General features: G+C 42.4%; 1 protein-coding gene and 1 long non-coding RNA gene across 4 annotated transcripts; one reads left to right on the top strand and one right to left on the bottom strand.

Moving 5' to 3' along the window:
* Positions 1 to 531: 531 nt before the first annotated feature.
* On the bottom strand, positions 532 to 2,871 carry LOC308300097. The gene is made up of 4 exons (XR_013962803.1): positions 2,804 to 2,871; positions 2,463 to 2,683; positions 830 to 1,038; positions 532 to 608 (listed from the first exon to the last, which is right to left on the bottom strand). It is a non-coding gene; the product is annotated as an uncharacterized lncRNA (long non-coding RNA).
* A 5,396-nt stretch (positions 2,872 to 8,267) lies between these two features.
* LOC308300083 (uncharacterized protein) lies at positions 8,268 to 14,980 on the top strand. 3 transcript variants are annotated; one of them, XM_080743852.1, is made up of 7 exons: positions 8,268 to 8,349; positions 9,452 to 9,550; positions 10,526 to 10,647; positions 12,104 to 12,238; positions 12,532 to 12,722; positions 13,428 to 14,024; positions 14,108 to 14,980. In XM_080743852.1, the coding sequence occupies exons 2-5, from the start codon at positions 9,516 to 9,518 to the stop codon at positions 12,633 to 12,635; spliced, it is 396 nt and encodes a 131-aa protein (XP_080599978.1). In that variant the 5' UTR covers positions 8,268 to 8,349; positions 9,452 to 9,515; the 3' UTR covers positions 12,636 to 12,722; positions 13,428 to 14,024; positions 14,108 to 14,980. The 3 variants fall into 3 exon arrangements, 2 of the variants coding, with proteins under 2 accessions (XP_080599978.1, XP_080599977.1); XR_013962798.1 differs by having other exon boundaries at positions 9,452 to 9,585; positions 13,428 to 14,980; XM_080743851.1 differs by having other exon boundaries at positions 13,428 to 14,980.
* Positions 14,981 to 25,336: the final 10,356 nt, after the last annotated feature.

The following is a 25,336-nucleotide window of genomic DNA, read 5'->3' as shown; positions in this document are numbered from 1 at the left end:
TTCCTTACGATATTCACATAAAGAATACAGCCCGTTCTAAATGAAATGATCAAATATCTATAATGTCTATAATAGACACACAAATTGCCTTCGGTATTATGTCCTCCCTTATTTAAATGATGTATTTACCCAAGTGCTGCCTGGGTTCAGTGGCTGGTTAATTACAACATATAGCCTTCTGTGAGCCCATCATTATGAGGGTACATTCATGTTCCTGGGTCAGTAGCTACGATGGTGGGGCCATCAGAGATCTTGAAAAGGCAACGGCCCAGAGGACCCTTAATGTCTACCCCTGATGTATTATCCTCATATCTCCATATTTCAAGAAAATATTTCAGAAAAAGAATGACCTGCTAAATCATATACAACTATATATACAAAGCCAGCCCAGTCTGTGTCTCCGATCATACACAGCTTGCTAGCCATGGCGGGCCAGAGGCCGGCCCCGGAAGACTGCAGGGGGACTTACAGCACCCCATGCTGCGGTAGTCATCCATGTGTTGATGGGGCACACAAGCTGGATCTCAGCGAGAACGCTAGCAGTCGCAGAACCAGGGGCTGAGGGCCAGCTGCACACAAGTGCAGACCGTGTGCAGGCTGTTGAAGATCTGGGGGAACGCGCACGCACGCACGCACACACGCACACACACACACACACACACACACTCACTCACCCACCGACGCACACACACAGAGAGAACAGTGATATTTAATTATCTGGATAAAATAAGAGTTAAATGGCTCTATATTGTGAAAGTGATTTTGATCGGCATTAATACAGAGAGCATTGATGGATTGTAGCACAGTATTCAAGATCAAGTGTGTGTACCTGATAGATGTGGTTGAGTTTGAAGTGTTTGAGAAGCAACAGCAGGATGGCAGAGATGGCCTTCACGATGATCTCTTTGTGGCGATTGACATCAACACAGAGATTCATGTAACAGCCCCCCGGATTGATAGAGGACGTTAATGATGAGACAGTAGAGTTCCAAACAGATGCTGCTTTATTGTGGTGAAGCACCTGGTAGCACCGTGAAACTAGACAAATATGACAAAAAGAAATATGCATATTAAAGTGGGTCTAGTTACATAAATAATACAAAAGGTTGTCAAACAGTTGACCAAAGAAATAAACTACAGTTTGGCCTGACAACAGACAAGATGCACTTTAAACTGTACAAATTGGACCTCTTAATACAATAAAACAATATTAATATGAAATTCACCATGAAAGTAAACAAACATAACCCTAAAGACAACCTGCAAGTTGCATTCATTTAACATGGCATAATTGGGTTAGGGTTTGTAAATGAGTGAAAACGCAGAAGAAATGGGGGTACTCTGCCACCTAGTGGACCTTTTAAAACACTACATACCAAAACTGCAGAAATCAGATCAACAGTAATTAATCAATAGAAAAAAGGACAACTGTGACCGCAAGCAAATAGTAATAACCTTTAGTTGGTGGTCATATACAATTCATGCTCTGCAACACTGTGGTTCTGCAGCCACAAATACATGTTCCCATAAGTTCTACAGTTTCACTGGGATTGTGAGTGTATCACATTATCAACAGGCATATTAACAACCATTTAGGCTTGAGGCTGATTCTAAAACACTTTCTAAAGCCTGACCTATGTTTTCTGAAAACACAAATAGTATTACAAATTTACAAAAACAAATGTTGCTACATACTGTACAGTACATGTACTACACAACAATGTGTTCCCATCCATAATGGGTTAAATCCATAAAAGACTGTGTCACCACTTTAACCATTATTTTGTGGCTACTGGTATTCAAAAATAGCAGATCTACAAGCTCATATCTGGGGGTCCCTGGAACATATTTTGAGATGGGGGTCAGCTGCAAAATACATATAATCTTGGGGGTCCTTGACATGAAAAGGTTAAAACTACATTAGGCAGCAGAAATTAAAGGAAAGGTCCAGCCAAATTTGTGTTTACATATTCAGATCTTTGAGCAATGGAGTATTTAAGTTATAACAATTTGTTGGAGTACTTTGGTCGCGTCGTTTAAATCACACCCAAAACTATGTCTTGAATGCCATGGCCTCTTGTGTATTATTGCTTTAATTATTACATTGCAAGGAGCTCTCTACTGGAACCGTTGACTCCCCCCCCGACCCGACTCTGGATAAGCGGAATGTGGGTGTGAAACGAATCAATCAAAGATTTAAGTCATCTTTTTACTGGTTCATTTTAACATTGGTTGGAGAGGTGGTTGCTGACATTACATCATTATCTTGTATTTCTGTATTATAGCTGTAGGAAAGAAAGAACTTAGGAATACACTTGCAGTGGAGTGTTATTGGTCCAACTCTCAGAACCTCAGTCTGTGTATTTTTTTTAAATATATATTTAGGGGGGCTTTTTCCGCTTTTATTGGTATACAATAGACTGATATGACATGGGGAGAGAGAAGCTTGTTAGGATCTTTACCAGCCTAGGTGCCCAGACTGCTACGCCAGCTGTCTGAATTAGGAGTCCAGGGCAGCCTGACGGAGGGTGTGGGATGGGTGGAGACATGACCTCGTCCCTCTCCAGGGGGAATGGCTCTGCCTCTATGGAGTTGCCGTTGTCATCTTTATCCTCGTGGGGTCGTCGGCCTTGTAAGGGTCTTTATCGTTGAATGTGTCCAGGTTGTCTTGCTTTATCAGGGACTGTAATTCCAGAGGACAAGGTGATGAGCACTGAAAACAGCCTGACGACATGTCATCAAAGCTGTTCCCGTACGGTTCTTTGTTTTGAGACCGGGGAGGAGGTGCAGGAGTGACGCTTACCTTGTGCCCGTTTCTGCTGCTGTTCTATGAAGTCTGAAGCAGATGCAGGGGGAGACGCAGCTCCCATGATCCTCACCACCCTGATGCTGTCCTCCAGCAGTGGAGGCAAGCCCAGCCCCTGGCGCTTAGGCACCTTGATGCCCTGGAACTGCTCGAATCCTCCAGCGTGAACTGAAAGAGCAATGAGAGGTTTTCATGGATTAAAGATAAATTAACTCACAGCTGAAAAGTCCTAATCTACAATTTGTGAAATGGCATCAAAGGCGCCACACAAGTGCCATGTTTCATTAACAATTAGCACAATATGTAAAATAAGGATGATGTTTTGGTAGCCATACAGCCTACCAGAAATTGCATAGATTGAGGCTTTAATGTTTGCTTTTATGAAATATCTGAGATAATTAGGGTTTTCTGGAAGATTTAATCCAGTTTGACCTCTTAGAATACACTTTCATCCCTAAAATAACTAATACCTGTTGGGTTGTAAGCTTGTAGATAGCCTATTTTTGCTGCGCAACATGCTTCCATAGAAGGCATGCTGCTATGGAAACCAAAAGAGAAATCTGTCGAGGCGACCATGGGGCTTGATAATGGATTTTCAATGTAAGCAAAACGGTAAGAATGTCAATGGCATCTCACCAGTATACGTTTCCAAAGCAACAGTAATGCCTTCTTCATGGCGAAGTGTGGGGCGTGACCACTGTAGAACTTGATGACCATCCCAAAGAGCATGACAGAAATGGGCTTGTTGTACAGCGGAGACCCTGGTTGAAGAGAGGAAATGGTCGAATTAGATTTAAAATGGGACTTGGACAGTCAAACATTACACACAGTATTGAACATCACACATAATCACACCATGATGTGTGCATCCACAGCATATACTGTTATTGAAGCTAATCATCTCCCTCTCACACAGTCACACACACCTCTCTAGTTGCATAGATGCCATTTGTTTTATTTAATTGAATTACTTGTTATATGATAGCTAATGCTCTTCTTGATTATTATATCCACCCGTTTCCGCAACAATATACTCGAGCATTATCTGTAGGACACTTCAGGTTAACAGCAGACCTCCAAGTCCAAGCACACATCGCATCTTCAACAAGCTGTGAGCTTGTTGCATGTTCAATGATGTGTCTCACTTGACTGGAAAAATAGCGCCACGACTGCTTATTTCAAACTATATCTCCCAAAAATCACATTTTATCAGTGGATGGAAACAGGCTAAATTAGCTTTGCCTTTTTTTTGATAATTTCTGATAATTTGCTTCCTATTTTCAAAAAAAGCTTTATGGAAACGCAGCTTATGTCTATGGTCCAGGGTGTGTACCTGTCTGTCTGTCTGTCCCCCTCCCACAGTGTTTACCTGTCTGTGTGCCTGTCTGTCTCCCTCTCACAGCAGTCCTCTGGTATCCAGGGTATGGATGAGTCTTGCAGACAGCTTGATGTTGTTGTGGAGTACCGGTTTGTGGTGCGTCAGACCGTTGCTCACAGTCACGCAGCTATGCACACGCACACAAAAAAACAGGTTGAGAACCACTGTCCTAGTACAGGGGTAGAGCAGACACAAGGCCCGGCAACTTTATTCATAGAGCACCTTTGGTACATTGAGGTAATTCAAAGTGCTTTACAAAATAACAATGCAATCTAAAAATAAATTAAAAATACAATACATACATTGAAAACGAGAAAAGAGTATGGGAACAGTGAGCCCCCTTTGATGTCTATGTGCCTGGTGTTCAGACTCACAGCATATTCACGTCCTTGGACACCTCAGGACAGATGTTCGAGGTTCCTCCTCTCTCTCCTTTCCTCGCTCCTTCCCACACACACACACACACACACACACACACACAGAACATTCTATTTCACTAATGCATATTCGTATCATCGCTCTATATATTTCATATGTCTCTGCCTGTGTGTCTGACCATAAACTCAACAACACACCAGAGATTCCATGCATTGGGTTGTGTTTGATACATAGCGGTGCAATTTGTATAGATGGTTTCAGACATCCAGACAGTTAAAGCTGTCACGATTATGACATTTTACATGACGATTAATTGTCACTCAAATAATGGCGATCATATTTTTGTCGTTGACAATTACATTACTCTTTGGCTTTTAGGCTTTGAAGTTGCACATGGCAAATATGACACCTAACCTAAATATACAAAGAAATTACGACATATTTGACAACTTTATACTTAAAAAAGAACACGGATGGTTGAAATAGCCGATCTACAAGCTCACGAGTCGCGATGCAACGTGTTGCAAGCTTGAAGATCTGCTATTTCCACTATTTTTTACTTAAAAATATATGACAATTTTTAAACATGGAAACAATTATGACGATTATGAAAAATAATCGCGATTATGTCAAATAATTGTGATTTGACGATGTAATAATTGTGACAGCCCTACCAGTCAGTCAGACATTCATTAATTGACAGATTACTTTTTGATTGACATACCGTCCTCTTCCTCCTTCTCTCCGTCATAGTGTGAGGAGTCAGAGTCAGAGCCACTCCCCTCCCCGCTGTCCGCCGACACGCTGCGCTTCCTCTTCCTGCCCTGGTAGGGATGGGAGGATGTCACAATTATTGTGACCAAAAAAAATCACGATTTACGACATTATAGCAATAATCAAACTATCCCCATCATCAATTATCCTGGGGCGGAACATATGCCAAATAATTGCTGATCTACAAGCTCACAACGAAGGGTTTAGAAGACACTGTCGAAATATTCAAAGAATTTCAAGGTTTTTCAAAAATAGCAGATCTACAAGCTCACAGCGTTGGACTTGGTGCCGCACTGTGAGCTTGTAGATCTGCTGTTTTTCAAAAGTTAAAGCATAGAATGATGTTTAAAGTAATGCGTTCCAGGTCTAGATGGGTTTATACTTTAGCTAATCAAAAATAGCAGATCTACATGGAATTCTGGGGGTCCTTGACATGAAAGACATTTATAGAATGGACCTCTGGTATTAAAGGGTTGTGCTTTTCCTCCAGTAGGTTTGTTCCAACACTTACTTTCTTTCTCTTCTCTCCTCCTTTCTCCTCCTCCTTTTCTCCTCCCCTTCCTCTCCTTCCTCATCCTCCTCTTCCTCTGCTTGCTGCTCCCTGTTCTCCTTCTGCGCCTCCTCTGTCTGCAAACACACCACATCATTATTACATCACTGTAACACCACCTTCTGCTGCTCCTCTGTCTGTTCAGCCTGGAAACAACATGACATTACTAACACCACCTACTCTCCTCCTCTTGTCTGCTCAGGCTGGGCTCCCGTTGCATTGTATTCATCCTAGCTGGATGAATTTTATATTATATGTGGATATAAGAAAGACGCAGGAGCATAAAGCAACAACGAGCTGGCCAGATGTATGGAGAACCGGGACGACTGGAAGCGACGATGAAAGGCTTGTCTCGTCTGAGGACGACCTAGACAGAAAGCTTAGACACGGATCTTCGCGGTTGTATTTTTTCTTGTCCGCGTGAAAGTCACCAGTGCCACAGAAAAACTTTGACAAGGGAGGACTATTACTCCAGGACAATGAGCTGAAACGCTAGTTTTTGCTGTTTGTAAAGTACGTTCCCCTAGTTACAAATGTAGCGGTCCCCTTGTGGTCATGTATTAAGGGGGGGGCTTTTGAGTTATTTTAAATATATTTAACTTAACTCCAATTAACTCAGTATTAATTAGCTTGGATCTCTTTTTAACTAATAAACGCACAAGCAGTGTTTTAAAGTCACAATATCAATGAATTACCTTTTTAAGTACTTTTATATTAAAGTTATATAAAATGAGTATTTACTGGCCTTAGATTATAACCAGTAACCATGACTTCTAATCTAGTAACCAAATGGACCCTTTAAATACCAGAAAAGGGTACACAATAAATCCGCACAACTCAATAATTCTCAATTATTTAGTTAGGATCTTTTGTGCAATGATTGTGCAAAAGTAGTAAATATGAATATGAATAGAAAATAATACAATAGAAAATGTAAACAACAGTTTAGCAGATTGAAAACCTGAAATGTGCATTAACCTCTTCTTTCAGGAATACTGTCACTACTGTAAGTGCAACAAATAATATTACCTTCTCAAAGTTAATATTCAAAATAAAGACCCTTTAGTTGTCACCCTTCAGTCACTTAGAAACCAATTAAATAATTTGTGGGCCCACACACTCACACTCACACAGAGTCCCTAAAAGCCGGCAAAATTAACTACTACCTAAAGTACACCCCCAAAACCTTTTAGTTGCAGGCCTGGTCGTTGCTTGTGTGCGTTGTGGCCTCAAACCACAATGGCCCCTTCGCTCCTCGGTGAGCAGAAAATAAAAGCAGCAGGTTAGCACGTCACAGTCCAAACACAATCTTCTCATCCCACGTTAACAGACTACCACTTAATCAGTCCAACTGTGGAAGTTAAAACTGTGTCTAGAAAAACGTCTGCTCATGTGCAATGAACTGACTAAACTCACTGAGCTTGTTAGCTTAGCGTTAGCATGTAGCACAACAAAACAGTCTCTGAACCTCGTGAAGTAATTCCTCTTGTCTTGCAAACTTGCAGCTTGTCCTCCTCTCAGAACGTTGTGTAAACACTCACAGGACTGAAAACTACAACTGTTTGTGCACAGCAAACACTTAAAAATAATATAAAGAAGGCCTCTGAATCACTGTTGTGTTCCCTCTCTCCGATCCCGTAGCCTCTCTCTCCCAAAACGACCCAAAAGCTATGAACAAAACTAGGCAGCAACCCTAACGCTACGAAGCTTCCTAAAAGCGACCTCGCGAAGACCAATGGTGCTGTCTGGGATGATGCACATGCAGTCACAGCTGGAAACCCAAGTAGGCTATACTGTATATCCATATGAATAGAGGCTTGAGGACGCTCACACATTCACCACTAGAAACCTGTTATGCATAGTAGTAACCACTGATTAAAGTATTGCTTGTAGTTATCGCGGATTCGCGGGGTGGGGGGTTGTCGCGGCTCTCGCGGGGGGTATGCACGCGTTTACACGGTCGTGCACATAGGGTCGTGCACCGTTCGGTGCCGTCCGTGCGCGTGCATGTGGGGAAATATTTCCGGCCACACGGCGTACGGTCCCGTCCGGCCCCCAAAGCACTACTGCACCTAGCCGGCCACAACTGCAAAGCACAAGACAGCCCAGACAGCACCATAGCTCGTCGCGAGGTCGCTTATATGAAGCTTCGTAGCGTTAGGGTTGCTGCCTTGGCAGGTTCATAGCTTTTGGGTCGTTTTGAGCTGTTTCAGAGCGCGCCATTGTCCTTCCGTGAAGTTCCGTCGCCCCTCAGTCGCCGCTATGTAGCTAGAGCTACTGTAATCTGGGTTCCCAGAAGCTTTTCATTTCTTTCGCCACTAGGGGGTGCGGGAGAGCTACTGCCACCGCATGAGACCATGGCATACAGCTGTGCCTGCGTCACATTACCACGCATCTCAGCTGAGCTAAAGACAACAACCCCGGCTAGCAGCACTGACTCTCTTCATTTCATGTTTCAAACAGGTTTGTATATGTAAAACATCAGTTATGCACTAGAACTAGTTAGGCTATTTTCTAAACTTCATAATGTCATTGATGACATGTCAAATATGTTTTTATATTTAATGTTATATTGAGCTGAAAAAACACCCGTCCCTAACTGCTAGTTTACGGACATGCTAGCTAGCTAGTAGCTATTGTTTACATGTCATTTACTTATGCTGCTAGCCATGCCATGCTAAGTTACGTCAACATGTCAGCTTTAGCAACGTTGGCAAGGGAGGATTTATTACTCCAAAAGGACAAATGAGTTGAAACCCTAGTTTTGCTGTTTGCTGTCCCCGACATGTTGACGTAACTTAGCATGGCATGTCTAGCACAGGGGTTCCCAAACTTTTTTGTCTCAGGGCACCCCAGGGCAACCCATGTATTTATTGAAGACTTTATTAGAAGTTTACTTCGGAAAAGGTACAGTTTCATGACGGTACTGCACTGGTACAAGGTCTACTAAAAGGAGATCAATTTTATCTATAAAATGTACTAAACTAGTGAAAAAAGCAGATCTACAAGCACACAACGCCTCGCTTGTAGATCGGCTGTTTTCACTAGTTTTGTGGACAGTCTTGTATATGAATTATGATGATTATGTTGCGAGGAAAATGTTGATATAATAGCCATTTTGGTTAGAACAAAAATAACTTTGTACTTCAAGTTTAAAATGATACTAAATCTTTTTTCAAGTGTCCAAATAAATTCCAAATATTATCAAATCATCTCGCGGCACCCCTTGACTGCCGTCGCGGGTGCCCCTGGTCTAGCAGCATCAGTAAATGACAACATGTAAACAGAGAGGTAACTGCTTTTTCACCCTTTAGTTAATGAGAGAGTGTACTGTACACATAATATTTTCCTGTTAACTGAACAGAGGTGTGGGTTAGGGTTAGGGTTACCCTAACCCTAACATGATATATTGGAGATTGTTGAACAAATTGGATGATAAACAAATGGTTATTAAAAGATGGATTGGTAAAGGTACAGATAAGAAACACAGAAAAGATATACTGTAGTACTCCCTGTTCATTTAATCTGTTAAAACTGTAATTGGGTGTCATGCATTGTGCCTTAGATTTTTGGCTGATGGCTGTGGAGTGTGGACTGATTCTGTGACCCATGAACTACAAACAAGAGTCATGACCAGACCAGACAAGACCACGGTCAGCAACAGGTGACTTCAGGGCATGAGGGATCCAGGTTGAAAAAGTATGCTGTAAAGGTGTTATATGTGTTATATTATAGGTGTTATATTCAAAGTGACTGCATTTCTCTTGCCAACCCTCTTGGGACCTCCAGACCCCCGCTTAGGTGGTGTGGTCAGTGCATGCAATCATACAGAGATATTCACTTATAATTGTAATACAAGTAATGGATGGTTATTATTAAATATAGATGGGTCTGACATTGCGCCTACTTTTAGCATTTTAATGGCTGAAATTGTACTGTATCATTCCAATGCTATTAAAGCAAGCTTGATAAAGAGAAGAGGAGGGTGATATTTTGGCTTGTACCTTCCCAGGAAGCAGGCTTATGCCCCTACGGGTAAAGAGACCGTTGGATAGGTTCTGTCTTTATTCGTGTAGTGTCTGTGTCATACAAGTGGTCGGTGAAGCCGTTTAAAGATAACAATTCTCCAGTAATATGTGCAGTCTATATTGATATAAATCCTTCTCAGGTGTTTGACTGTAAACCATAAATTCTGTCCACAAGCTAGGTCTACAAGGGCTGACAACAACGTGAAGCTTGTATATCTGCTATTTTTGGTGAAGATCCTGTAGGCTGAAAATGAATGCACCAAGTACAATGCAACGCAGGTTCATTTTACTTCAGTAACTATAAGTGGTTAAACTGAAGCGATATTGATAAATTCCAAATATTGTAAAAGTATTCAGGTGGCAACCCTATACTTGCGTCGGGACCGTACCTATGTTCCCCAGCTTCTATGTTCCCCACTTTCTTACCACCTAACCTACCCCTAACGCTAACCTCACTAAAACTAATGCTGTGAGGAGGGGAACATAGAACCTGGGGAACATAGAGAGGACCCCCTTGCGTCACGTCACCCTAAGTTGCCATGGCACACACTTTGAGAAAACCTGCCCTAAATTTACTGTATTTTCTGCATAACGATTTGTCGTCTATTCAGATCGTGGACTTGGATCCAATCTTCAACCTGGACAGTCCTCTACCAGGCAACTGTACCGGTGAGGACAACCGGCCATACTACTACCTGTATGTCAACATGGCTGTGCCGAATCACCTGTGGAGGTATATATTCACCCACTATTATTAATACCATTCAGGCGTTGACACTGAGGTCTCGGAAGCACTTGCCCGTTGGGCAAGTCCAGGTCATGTTCTACTTGCCCAAAGGTCATGCCCACCTGCCCGGAAAGTAAAACGTCCTTTATAAAATGATAGGTAAGATTTGAATTACTGTTCAATTTAACACTTCTTTTGTTTTTACTATTTGGGGCTAATGTGAAGAAGAAGAAAAAAATACAGTACCTACATTTTTATCCAAATACCTACATAGCAACAGTAAAAAGTGCTTTTATTTTACATTCCACGGGCCAGAAAACATAGTGCTCTGGCCACGTTCAGGTGTTTAGACAGATAGCTCCTCTTTTGTTTATAGACAGTTGCGTCCCCTCTAAAACGAGCACTTGCCCGGTTGGGCAACCTGAAAGCAAACTTCACCTGCCCGAAAGTTTTATTTACCTGCCGGGGGCAGATGGGCATTGGGCAAGCCTTATACCATGGCTACATGGAGCTGGATATTTCATATATCCCGGTTTTTCAGATATCCACATAGAAAAATATCTAGGTCCACAGCACAGAGCTGGATATTTCATATATCCCGGTTTTTCAGTTATCCACATAGAAAGATATCTAGGTCCACATGACAAAGATATCTAGGACTAACAAGCACACACACAGTAAAGTCTTCAGAGATATCCGGGTTCCCTGTCTACACAGATCCAGTGAATCGGATATTTTTCAATCTCTCCACTTATTTTTCCGGTTTAAAAAATATACAGCTTCGCGTCCGAAATATCCAGCTTCATGTGGCTACAAGCCCCAACAGCACAAAAAAATTCTAGATTCAGAAATATCCAGCTCCGTGTAGCCATGGCCATAGTGTCAATGCCTGCCATTATTATTTTATAGATATCTTAGGTGGATATGATAAGCATTTACTTTGTAAAACAGCAATTTGTGTGTAAGAAAATCATTAGCAAGTGTGGAATAGAATCCGGCTCGGCTGAGCATAATTGGCCTGTGTTCAGGGAAGGAAAACTGGGTGTGGAGGGTGATCTTTGTCACTGCAAATACTCTTACGGGCTACAGTGACACCTGTCAGTGGGGGGTTGTTGAATTGGAAGAATACCACAGAGGCAGTTACAATACGTCCTTCTGATTTGGGCTCACTGGCAGGTGAGCCAGTAGAGTACAACGGCAGTGCCAACCGTGGGAAGGAATGAATTGGTATGACTAAATTAACAAAGGCTTGTCACAGAATGTTTAGAGATCGGTCACTAGTGGTTATGACAAATGCAGCACATGCTGATACGTGAACATTTGCTCTTTGTGTTTTTTTTTTGAGGAGGACTTCAGAACCCATGGTATGCAACAAAAAACAATTATATTATCATTATCATTATACACAAAGACATGTTCCACTCAAGGCGCTCTTGTTTTATTTCACTGCTGTCTCTCACAGTGTCTGATAAGAAATGGACGGAGCTGGATGCAGCGCAGCACAGAGCCCATGCCATGCGGCTGTTGGATGGTCTGGAGGTGATCGCCAGGGAGAGGAGGCTAAAGGTGGCCAGGGCCATCCTCTACATGGCTCAGGGTAAAGCCAAATCTCCCACTCACTAAGGCTTGATTTATCCTTAAAGCAGTGGTTCACTGGAAGAATTGATGACTGACGGAGTTGAGTTCCCTATTGACCAATATCCTGTCATTAAATTATTGCGCCAAACATCTCTATGAATTCAAGGCTTCATGGGGTTGTAATTGATAAAAAACAAGTCATGTTTTGGGGTGAACTGCTCTGTTAATTTGTGCACCTGCCTCGCATGCTTTGATGACATGTCGTCAGGCTGTTTTCAGTGCTCATCGCCACCTTGTCCTCTGGAATTACAGTCCCTGATAAAGCAAGACAACCTGGACGCGTTCAACGAGAAAGACCCTTACAAGGCCGACGACCCCCCGCGAGGATGAAGATGACAACAATGACAACTCCATAGAGGCAGAGCCATTCCCCCTGGAGAGGGACGAGGTCTGTCAGAGAGGGTGTCCTTCCCCAAGGGGCTGCCCTGGGCTCCTAAAGTCAGGTGATTAAAACGGAAATTCACAGACAGCTGGCGTAGCCGTCTGGGCACCTAGGCTGTTTCAGCAGAGAGCTCCTTGCAATTTAATAATTAAAGCAATAATAATATATAAGAGGCCATGGCATTCAAGACATAGTTTTGGGTGTGATTGAAACGACACGAGCAAAGTACTCCTTAGTATTAATTCAACAAATTATTGTTATAACTTAAATCCTTCATTGCTCAAAGATCTGAATATGTAAACACAAACTTGGCTGGACCTTTCTTTTAATTTCTTCTAAATGCCTAATGTAGTTTTAACCTTTTCATGTCAAGGATCCCCACAATTTTATGTATTTTGCCGCTGACCCCCATCTCAAAATATGTTGTGCAGGGACCCCCAGATATGAGCTTGTAGATCTGCTATTTTTGAATACCAGTAGCCAAAAAATAATGGTTAAAGTGGTGACACAGTCTTTTATGGATTTAACCTATTATGGATGGCAACACATTGTTGTGTAGTACATGTACTGTCCAGTATGTAGCAACATTTGTTTTTGTAATTTTTAATACTATTTGAAGTTTCAGAAAACTTAGGTCAGGCTTTAGAAGGTGTTTTAGAATCAGCCTCAAGCCTAAATGGTTGTTAATGTGTCTGTTGATAATGTGATGCACTCACAATCCCAGTGAAACTGTAGAACTTATGGGAACATGTATTTGTGGCTGCAGAACCACAATGTGCAGAGCATGAAACTCTGTGTTGATGTCAATCGCCACAAAGAGATCATCGTGAAGGCCATCTCTGCCATCCTGCTGCAGCTGCTGCTTCTCAAATACTTCAAACTCAACCACATCTATCAGGTACACACACACACACACACACACAAACACACACACATGCTGCTAAGTCCATCAATGCTCTCTGTATTAATGCCTATCACTATCACAATATAGAGCCATTTAACTCTTTATTTTATCCAGATAATTAAATATCGCTGTTCTCTCTGTGTGTGTGCATCTGTGGGTGAGTGTGTGTGCGTGTGTGGCGTTTGCGTTCCCCCAGACATTCATCAGCCTGCACACGGTCTGCACCCGTGTGCAGCTGGCCCTCAGCCCCTGGTTCTGTGACGGCTCGCGTTCTCGGTAAGATCCAGCTTGTGCGCCCCATCAACACATGGACGACTACCGCAGCATGCAGTGCTGCAAGCCCCCCTGCAGTCTTCCAGGGCCGAGCTCTGGCCCGCCATGGCTAACAAGCTGTGTATGACCGGAGACACAGACTGTGCTGGCTTTGTGTATACCGTATAGTTGTATATGATTTAGCAGGTCATTCTTTTACTGAAATATTTTCTTGAAATATGGAGATATGAGGATAATACATCAGGGGTAGACAGTAGCTACTGACCCAGGAACATTATTTAAATCCACAAATGACAGTCAAGAATTTACCCTCATAATGATGGGCTCACAGAAGGCTATATGTTGTAATTAACCAGCAACTGAACCCAGGCAGTGCTTGGGTAAATAAATAATTTAAATAAGGGAGGACAGAATACTCAAGGTAATTTGTGTGTCTATTATAGACATTATAGATATTTGATCATTTCATTTAGAACAGGCTGTATTCTTTGTGTGAATATCGTAAGGAAGTGGTTCTCAAAATGTGGCTGGTGGTCCGGTGACATGCAGTGGTCCTGGAGGGGTTGCCAAGCGGCCCACAGCAAAATGAGGAACTGTTTAAACAAACATTTTAAACACCTAATGAGCTACTGCTAGTACACAATATATGCATAATTTTTCAGTTAATTTAATAATGTTACGACTACTAGGCCTGTTATAATAATAATAATAATAATAACTTGCATTTATATAGCGCCTTTCATAAACCCAAGGTGCATGTTATGTCTTACTGACTGATGTTCTATTCTGCTCTGTGGGTTTTTTGGGGGATCGATTAGTCAGTCATATCGTTCTCATGTTGCTGCTGCTTGCTAAGTAAATTCATTGGGAAACTGTGATGGCCTGATCATTTCACCAACATAAGGCCTACTTTTTCAGTGAATGTTTTTACTCTCAGTGAAGAGTTCTTGGTCCATTCAAATTTGGTTGTAAATGGTCAAGTGCATTATATATAATTATGGTATATAGCCTACATTTGTTCTGGTACATAAATGTTTGAATACTGAGTTTTTGCCAGACCCATGAAATGGGTAGGCCTACATAAGCAAATGTCGGTCTGTCCGGGTTTTCTATATAAAGGGTATATATGATGATGACATGATGATGACATGATGATGACATGCCTACAAATTTAATGGTGGCTGTTGCCACCATTAAATTTATAGGCCCAGAGGGTTGGCAGAACCGGGGTCTGGCACAACCAGGTTGACCTGGTCTAGTTAACTTATATCAGGGGTCTTCAACAGGGGGTCCTCAGATTTACTACCGGGGGTCCTTCAAATTTTTGTGAACTTATATCAGGGGTCTTCAACAGGGGGTCCTCAGATTTACTACCGGGGGTCCTTCAATTTTTTGTGTGATAGGAACTTTAATAGGGCAATTTTAAATGTAGGCCTATCTGTTTTCTATTAATTGCTTGAAGGTTTATTGCTGCATATACAATAACAGTTAAATAAATATGAAATATTTAATACTGCATCATGTCTCACTGTTATGTTTAGATCCTCAGTTTGATGTGTGCTTCTGTTGACTAGCTTTGCCTGCCCTGTTGTGATGCTCTGGGATTGATTGATGTACGTTTTCACACTGCTGTTGTTGGTGCTGCTCTGCACTTGGAGTTAAGTAAAGTTTATTAGGAAGTACGTGATGGTCTGATTTTTCACAGACACAACAATGCCCCTTTTTATTAGGGTTTTTATGGTTGCGTTTTAACTGAACATAGGAAAGTCTTCCATTACCAGGTGCAGCAGCCAGTAAGGACAGCAGTTAGCAGGTAAGAATACAAACCATAGTAACATCATTTGCAAGTGTAGAATGGATGGGGTGAGAAGGGAGCGTGAGGGGAGGGGAGAAGGGGTGACGGGAGGGAGAAGAGAGGGGGGAGGGAGAATAAGCGTCCAACCGTAGGCATTAATATCGCGCAGAGAGCGTAGATATGTCGTTGCCGCATCGCCAGCGACGTAGCAAATGCATCTTCCCAATGAGCATCACACAGCGCTGCTGTACAGCGCGGACGTAGCGGACGTAGCGAGGTCCAATGAGGCCAATTGCGTCCAAGTCGCGCTGTCCGCCGAAGCTAAATAGGCGCGACGCCGCTGTGCTGTCTGGGAGTCTTTGCGAGGTGAGCACTCTTCTGCAACTACATTGACAGAACAGCCTATTTTGTACAACCTTGTAGCAAAAGATACAGTGTTTTGAACTCTTGTTCTAAGATAAGCCCAACACGTAGGCCTAGATATATTTTATTGAGACAAAGCTGAACGTTTATAGGCTGCAGGAGTCAAGAGGCATACATTATTAAGATCAGAGAAACACGAGTTACTCGAACTGTAAGAAATGATCGATTGATGAATTAACACTTATCGCGTTGCATTGCATCGATTTAGACTCTGCTGAAAACGGGGACTAACCTCTCTGGCTCTTTGTGGCAGCAAAAGCGTCTTGTTGTGGTAGTTTGGAAGTGGAGGAAAATGTGTTGTGTCCTTGTTCTGGTCTGGGCAGTTGTCCTCCTCTCTGAGACTCTGAATGAAATGGGAGATTATTGATGCTTGCAGTTTGTTGACCCTAAGGAATGTGTGTGTGGGGGGGCTACTATTGTGTGTGTGTGTGTGTGTGGGGGGGGGGGGGGCGCTACTGTGGTGTGAGAGAAGTCTCTTTAAAGCTATACTATGTAACTTTTTTTATAAAACAAATCTTAAAATTGTCCTAACTGTTAAATCGCTAAAGTTTTAGAACCCCCACTCCGTGAATTTCAGCTCTGAAAGCCTTTTCTTTATATGTTTTCTACTGGGCAGTGACCGGGGCGGTCTTTCGCGGCAACATTGCGTCATCACACTAACGGCCAATCACAGCGAGGGTTATACAATGCCGGCCAATCACAGCTAGGGTTGGGACTCGTTAGGATTTTAACGATTCCGAGTCCTTAGCGATTCCCTCTTAACGATTCCGGTTCCTAACGGTTCTCTTAACGGTTCCAATATATATATTTTTTCATATTTTCTATCATCCATTATACAATTACATAATACACACAACTTAAACCATGGAAAATCAGCTTTATTAAATTACTGCACCCATTTCACTTGGCTTGAACACTGTTCGGTTAGGTAGTCTGGCTGTATGCATGAGTCCAACATGTTTTTTTTTAATGTTTTTTTTTTCCTAAATAAAACATGAACGATTGAGACCATTTAACAGTAGTTGTTAAGTTAGCAGTGATGTTAATAGGTTTTCAATGTAATGGGTCCCGGGTCCCAGAAAAGTTTTATGAGTCCTCAATAAAATGTGTTTGAGCGCTGTGAGCTTGTAGATCGGCTATTTTCAAAATGTTTGCCTATTTCTTATATTTATTTTACAATATGGCTTAGTTTGAACTTAGAACTAGGATTTCTAAATACACTAGGCTACAGATACCCATTTAATTATATTTATATCACTGGGACCCCAATTTATATTAAATGTTAAAATATTAAATTTTAAAAAATGGAACAGGTTCATTTGGTTCCATTTATTCACTGAGTTACAGACCCATAAAGTTTCCAAAAGATTCCCTTTTACTTTGCTTATTAGCAATATAAAACGTTTTTATATTCAGCAAAATGTCAGTAATGGTATTGTCTGCCTCTCATTATTGTCAAGGAAGAAAGTACTGTATGTCGCTGCCTTGCTTAAGTTTCATCAAGGCAAAAAAAAAGCACCCTTAAGCTGCATTCACACTACAGATATATAGTTGAACGTGTTGCTTGCTTGGTCAATGTTATCTCAATGGAAACCAGCTTTAAAGCTTTCAAAGCTTTGTCTTGTGTATTTCCTGTATCTTTAAAGCTGGTTTCCATTGAGATAACATTGACCAAGCAAGCAAAACGTTCAACTATATATCTGTAGTGTGAATGCAGCATAAGACACACACCAAAGCACTTCACATGTGTGCGGGGGACGAGGAGGGGGAGCCACCGTTGCACAGAAGTTACTTTCACTTTCAGCTTAGGACAAATGGCAGCTTTTAATCAATGCACAAGGATTTAAGGACAGACACCACGGTTTGATTTGATCATTGCACAGTCAATTATGAAGGGATTTCAAAAATTAAAACGTCTCCATATTGCTTGCGAAGTCTACTTTGCGATTCGCTAATCGCTAGTGTTTTTCTTTTACCGCGATGCGGTGATGAGACCCGTTAAGAGAATCGGACCGGCAAAAATGATTGACCCGGTTCTGGACCCGCTATCATGGAACCGGGTCCTAAAAAGAACCGGTTTCGGGTCCCAACCCTAATCACAGCGCAGATTATACACTGCCGGGCTCTCTGGTGGGTTTAGGAAACACGCCTTCAGGAAGTACACTGCAGTGTTTACACTGGAGGAGTCTAGCATGTAACTCCCCAAACGCTGCTTGTAGACGGACACGGGAGACCTCATTGAAAGCGTCTCGGCGAGGCGAGGCGGACGCGGTGGTCTGACGGCCCGGTCCGTGGCGAAAAAAAGAAAGACAAAAGCAAACGCGACCGCGGTTTGCTATACTGCTACAGACCACCAGTTGAGCAACTTACACAGTATAGCTTTAAACAGCATTGTTTTCTTTTATTGTCTGATAAAGGGTGGTGGGGGTTAGCCTGGTATAACCAGCCTAGATAATGCATCTAGCTAACTAACTGCAGTATCTACCTTCCCTACCTTGTTTTAACATGGCTGGGATGTCTAGCTCAGCTAGGCTAGGTGGGGGTGGGGTAGGGCTCCTTTTGGAGAGTCTCGTAGCTCGGGATGGCTTGCGAGGCTAACTGTGGTGTGGGGGTAATGTGTGCAGTTGTAAGTTCAGGAAAAGGTTAGTGTTGTGTGTTCTGTGAGAATTGTCCGCTAGTGTGTGTTAGGCCGCGCTCACACATGACAATGCATTAGTACGGCGCACCCAGTGGCCATTCTCAGACGATAAGATACGATGTTTCACGCAAATTTCTGTACAGCGCCTTAGGCCGCGCTCACACATGTGCGTCACGCATCGAATCTTATCGTCTGAGAATGGCCACTGGGGGCGCCGTACTAATGCATTGTCAATGCAAGGTTGTTTGGTTTTGTGTCTCAAGCTCAACCGCAGCCTGTCTTTTGGCCAAGAGACACGGCAACGACAAAACACCAAACAACCTTCCATTGAGAATGCATTAGTACAGCGCCCCCAGTGGCCATTCTCAGACGATTTCACGCAGATGTCTGTACGGCGCCTGAGACTGAGTGTCAATGCATTGGCTTGCTTCTTTGTTTTGTTCTGTTTTCTACTTGCGGACGCCCTTGAAAACGACATGGTACATCTCAAAGGGTTATTATTCCCAATATTAAGAATTTCAATAACTGCCCCAGCCTGGGGTTTATCCCCCAGATAAACGATGGAGAGTTGGTAAGTAGTGAAGTAGTTTAGTTTATTTTGACTCAAGTTGAGCCCTCGTAGGGGAAGAGACATCCTGGTCTAGAGTCACCCGCCTGTCAGAGATCAGAGCTACCTGACACCCAGCCTTATCTCTATTGGAAAAAAAGGATGTAAAGGAAATAAATGGGTTTCAACAGGTGGTCCTGGACCCCTAGGGGGTCCTCAGAGTTACTACAGGGTCCTCCAAATCCTTCCAATCCTTTTTGAGCGGTGGTCATGTATGTATGTATGTATGCGTCCGTCCGTCCATCCGTGTCTGTATGTAGCCTGCAGTACCTTTTCTAACACACATGTTAAGGGAGGGGCGCTGTTGTTCAGACTCACATTCACACACACACACGCACACACACGCGCACACACACACACACACACACACACACACACACACACACACACACACACACCCTCACACCCTCTACCGCTCAGTTCACACAAGTGTGATTTTTATGTTAACAACTTGAAACCTAGTGCCATATTCTGTGAACTGTAGCCGAGCTTGTAGATCGGCTATTTTCGGCAAACAGGTTTGGTGTAGAGGGGGAAAAGAGCAGACTAAGTACAGAGTAAAAGGTCAAATGTATTAGGTAATGCCGGCTCAAGTGGTTAAATATCTGAAAACAATTTGACATTAATCCAAAATAGACTGCTGTCAAATGATGAAACTATATGGAATCTATGAAATCCCGGTGGTCCCCAGATACATGATGGAGAGTTGGTAAACCAATGGACCCTTATAGATATTTAACTCTTGAGAGGGTAAAATGTAAGGGTCCATTTGGTTTCATGTTATGCTCTCAAGAGTGAAATAAAACAATAATTAATTTAATTTACAAAAAGTCCACACAACTAGAGATTGTAGGATTGTTATTTTGATCAACATTGTTATCTCTCCTTAGAATCAAGTGTAAAGTTTGCCCAAAACCTCATCTAATTATACATTAAAAGAAGGAACATGGCCAGAGGGCAATGCAGTCTCTTGATGTGTCCTGCTGCCGCTGTCCTGAAGAGCACTGCAGTGCCTCTTCAGAGCACAGGTCTCCGCCAGGTCAGGTAGGTTATTGTATGTGGCCTCCTGGTGGCGCTATAAAAGACCAATGTATAAAGGGTGGACTTTGTTCCTTGACCTAGCAGGAATGTGCATGTAAAATTTCACGTAAATCGAAGGCTGCGTTCATGACTTGAGGCATTTTGTTCAAAACGGTGCAATCCTGCAAACTTTGGAATCCAATGTTAGCCAATGGATAGAATATGAAATATCAAATCCGTCTTGATCACATCTCGGCATAATTATCATATCAGTCAATTTGTGTTTATTTTAAAGGTGTTGGGCATTATAATACAGATTGTAACTCTCTTTTAGACGGTCTGCTAAAGAAAACAATTGCTAAATTACAATTATTACAGAATGCTGCAGCGCATGTCCTCTCCTCAACAGGACTATTCGATTGTTCATATTTAATCATGATTAATTACAAATGAATCACATATTTGTATGCGTTCTAAATCTACCTTAACTCATTGACTGCGCCGCCACGAGTTCCCCGAGTTATTCCCATTGTCTGAGGCTGCGACGCCCGAGTTTCACGAGTTGGGGCTGTTTTCAAGGTTTATGCAAAAGTACACTTTCCCCTAGCCTGTTACAAAATGTCATGTTTCTATGATAAAAGGGTGGTTAAAAATCACACATCAAAGTCAGCTTGTTTGAAAACAAAGGAGAAATCGACCTCCCCAGTCCCCATGACCCAAAGTGAACTCATTTATCAGGACACGGCTTCAGTTCTGCCGACACAGTGCGGCGCGGCCGCAGCAGTGGTGAAACAAAACTAGCAGATCTTCAAGCAGACCATTCTGCATGAATCAAAAACATTTTCACTTGAAAAGCTGTGACCTGCTGCACTGGGTCACCCTAACTCTAACCCACACACAGCTCCATACCCACACAAAAAAGTTCAAAGTTTCTACAACAAAAGTTTACCAAAACGGTAAGACCCAGCAAGAAAACAATGGCTACATCAGAGCCTCGTAGCAACCGCCCGGCCTCTCAGGCCTCTCTATACCAAAACAAGCCAACACAAACACATCAACAACACAGCAACACCTCCCAGATGAAAGCATTGACAAATCAACACTCAAAGTGTTATAAAAGTTTCAACATAAACTTACCTCAGTGTGATGAGGAGAGCGTTGGTGTAACACACACACACACAGAGAGAGACAGATAAGTCCAGTGCCGTTTAGTGTCAGTAGATCAGTAATCCTATAGTTTCATTCGTGTAGTTTTCTTTTTCTGTTTGTGAGCGGGTTTCATGCCCTCACCGCGGCACAGCAAGCGCCCGACGGCTAGCCATGGTTCGCCGGTCGCCTCTGATTCTGGTTCCCGTCGCGAACCAGCCCGATCCCTGGACGCGGGCGAGGGGCTAGAGGGCCTCCATCGAACCCCGGTCCTGGTCAGATCACCATGGATGCCTTTCTAATCGCCAATTTGCCCCGTCCGGAGACGGATACGGAGTACGAGACGGATGAGGCGGCGCCGCCGTCCCAACAACACACACCGCGGGCAGACATGGCTCCACTGCCCGCACTCCTCACGCCGGAATCGGTGGCTTGCGTGAGGCCACGCGAAGAACGCTCTGCCATGCCCATGTCGCCGAGAGATAACATCGAGACGCTCTCCCAGTCCCAGAGTGAGATGTATGTATTATCCATATCATTGATCCATTCAAAAACAGCAGATAGCAGTCAGTGCAAGTTCACAGCGCATCACTTTGTAGCCTACTTTCCTGACTAACTAACTTTCGCTAAATTATTCACTCGATCAAATGATGTGTACAGGTCCGTGTCCGATGCAGATGATGTCATCGGCAGCACTGATGATTGTCAGAGCAGTATAATCAGAGAGTGGTGTCACCGCGGGGTCAGAAACAGCGCTGGTCACGTGGTTCATTGTCACTTTACACCTCATAGACTTCAATGCATTTTGTAAACTTCCGGTTGGCCGTTTATCACTATACGCCAATAGATGTGTGCGTAGAAGACCTGGCCCCATGAAGTGAACGGGAGTGACGCAACTCTCCATTCTAGGGCTCTGATGATTGTGAGTGGCACCCCCGGAGAGCAACACGCAACCGCAAAGACGACCCTTTCTATGCGCGTAAGTTGTGCACATGCAGCACACATTGCGCGCGCGTGCACACACACACACACACACACACACACACACACACACACACACACACACACACACACACACACACACACACACACAGTATATTCTGTATAATGTATTTATTTATTTAGATGAGTAACTAATCGCTCTGGGTCTACTAAATGCCTAAAACATTTCCCATGTCAATATGTTCAAAATAAAACAGCATAATGGCAAATATAAATGTATTTTTCTGTTCAAGTTATTCTAGTCAAGGTATTGATGTTTTGTCATTACCCATAACAGTAAAATACATATTCCCATTTTCACCATGCAGTACCCCTGCATACCCATAGTACACATACACCCACAGCAAACCTTTATGTATCTCATATAGCATTGATGCTTTTCACACACACACACACACACACACACACACACACACACACACACACACACACACACACACACACACACATGGAAACAGAACTTTTCATTCAATTTGAGGAGTAAATAATGTATTTTATTTTGGTATGCGTTTTCAGAAGCTGATCAAGGAAGTGCTTCTCTGTCAGGCACTGGGACACAGAGACCTTCAAGCAAAGGAACAGGCAAAGGTAAGATAAAAATAATGATATTTTATATATATATATATATATATATATATATATATATATATATATATGTGTGTGTATATATGTGTATATAAATATATATATATATATATATATATATATATATATATATATATATGTGTGTGTGTGTGTATATATATATATATATATATATATATATATATATATATATATATATGTGTGTGTGTGTGTGTGTGTGTGTGTGTGTGTGTGTGTGTATATATATATATATATATATATATATATATATATATGTGTGTGTGTGTGTGTGTGTGTGTGTGTGTGTGTGTATAGGAGCTCCTGAGCTTCACCGAAGCCATTGTCGAAGCCTGGTGCACCCCGCGACCCACCCAACCCCTCTGGCCCGATCCTCGGAGTGTGAGGAGGTCAGCCCATGTCCCTGAGAAGATACCGCCCAGACCACGAAGGAGAAACCCTACAAGGGTCTGCTACATCTGCAGCAAAATACATAAGAAAAGGAGTGAGACCTCATTCTACTGCCCTCTGTGTCTTGTGCCTTTGCACAGGAGGCTTTGTTTCGAACGGTACCACGCAGAGATTGACTATGAGCATGCAAGCGGTGCTCGACGTCGACGATAGACAGACACATTTTGATGACATGAGTGTAGACATACTGTGTACCGATTTGTGTGATTTTAGGGCAAATTCTGTAGGAGCAGTGTCCAAAAATGTGTTTGAAAAAATCGGCCTGATGGTGGCGCTATATGGGACAGATCCATTTTGATGACATGAGTGTAGACATACTGTGTAGCGATTTGCGTGATTTTAGGGCAAAATCTGTAGGAGTAGTGTCCAAAAATGTGTTTTGAAAAATCGGCCTGAAGGTGGCGCTAAATGGGACATATCCATGTTGATGAGATGAGTGTAGACATACTGTGTACCGATTTGCGTGATTTGAGGGCAAATATTGTAGGAGCAGTGTACAAAAATGTGTTTTGCAAGAATCGGCCTCATGGTGGCGCTAGAAGAGGGGCATGTGAGAATTGATGGGTGGAGGTTGTAGGTTGGCAGGCAAGGAGTGTGTGTGCGAAATTTGGCATGGATCGGGGCAACGGTTGCGGAGATACGATGTGACGTGCAAAAGTGTGACGTGTGACGGACGGACAGACAATGTGCCCATTACACTGTAAGAAAATATTGTTTTTGTTTCAAATCATAAAGTAAGCATCTGATGTAATAAATAAAGAGCTGTGAGTAAAAAAAAATGAGTTGTTTGCTTGAAAAGAGACCATTCACAAAAACTTCTTTTTCTCCAGTTGTTTTTCTGAGAGGGCTTGGTTTTGGTGAAACAAGGGTTTTCAAATGGCTATAACTAAAGAAGTGTACATGATAAAAACATAATTATTTTTTCTGTGGAAACTAGAAGTTATCCTCTTTCATCTGGGCCATGGCATGACATAGTCATCATTAGACAGAATTTAAAAAAAAATGGTAAACATGGTAAAAAATCAAGAAATGCTTGGCAACCTAGCTTGATAGTTCACTTTTAATGGTGGCAGTCAATGAGTTAAACAGAATAGGGAATAGACAGGTGCTTGCTTTTGCAAATCCATATTTATTCATATTATTGGAACAAATACTGTCCAGAATCTTCAAGTAACAAAAGGTTTGCATGGGAGGAAAACAAAGAAAAAAGAAAAGCTGAAATCATCAACTCAACGGGCATATTGATTTACTGACTGTAACATCCCATATAAGTAATATAAACACAGTCCACCTTTATGCTCATAAATATATATATATTTTTTACATAAACATTAAATCTATTTTAACTGTTATCCTTAGGTCATTCATTAATTGAAATTGATCTGTTAAAGTCCCAGCCCTAATACAACATGTACGCCTGTCTGTCCGTCCGTCCGATGAGGAGGGGAGGGTAAGGGTGGCCTACGGGTAAGAACCAAGTATATATAACACATATATTCTGAAAATGCATATATGATTGCTGTGTTAACATTTAAAACAAATTGATTGAGGAAATGAAGAGCTATGGAGGCCCTCTGACAGGATCAGTATGAATAGGCCTATCCCTAAAGTTTCTGCTTTTCTACCCACCTCCCGACCCAACATACATGATATTTAAATTGTTCCTCCCAGTGACATATTTTATAGTAGAATGTTTTATCCCCCTTGGTGTGAATAAACTGGTGTTGTCTTACATTACTACAACAAGTGAAACGTGCACACAGGAACGTTTTATTTTCTCTTCTCCAGTGAGGAATGTGGATATTCTGGTGTGC

Source organism: Nannobrachium achirus (assembly GCF_963921795.1).
Source record: "Nannobrachium achirus genome assembly, chromosome: 15".
Taxonomy (NCBI): domain Eukaryota; kingdom Metazoa; phylum Chordata; class Actinopteri; order Myctophiformes; family Myctophidae; genus Nannobrachium; species Nannobrachium achirus.
The sequence above is the reverse complement of the archived record's forward strand: the minus strand, read 5'-3'. Positions and strand labels throughout refer to the sequence as shown.

Coding starts and splice junctions, on each gene's coding strand:
- LOC308300083 (XM_080743852.1), top strand. CDS start 9,516: ATGACCAGACCAGACAAGACCACGGTCAGCAACAG. Junction 9,551..10,525: donor AAGACCACGGTCAGCAACAG/GTGACTTCAGGG, acceptor TCGTCTATTCAG/ATCGTGGACTTGGATCCAAT. Junction 12,239..12,531: donor CATCCTCTACATGGCTCAGG/GTAAAGCCAAAT, acceptor CTGGAATTACAG/TCCCTGATAAAGCAAGACAA.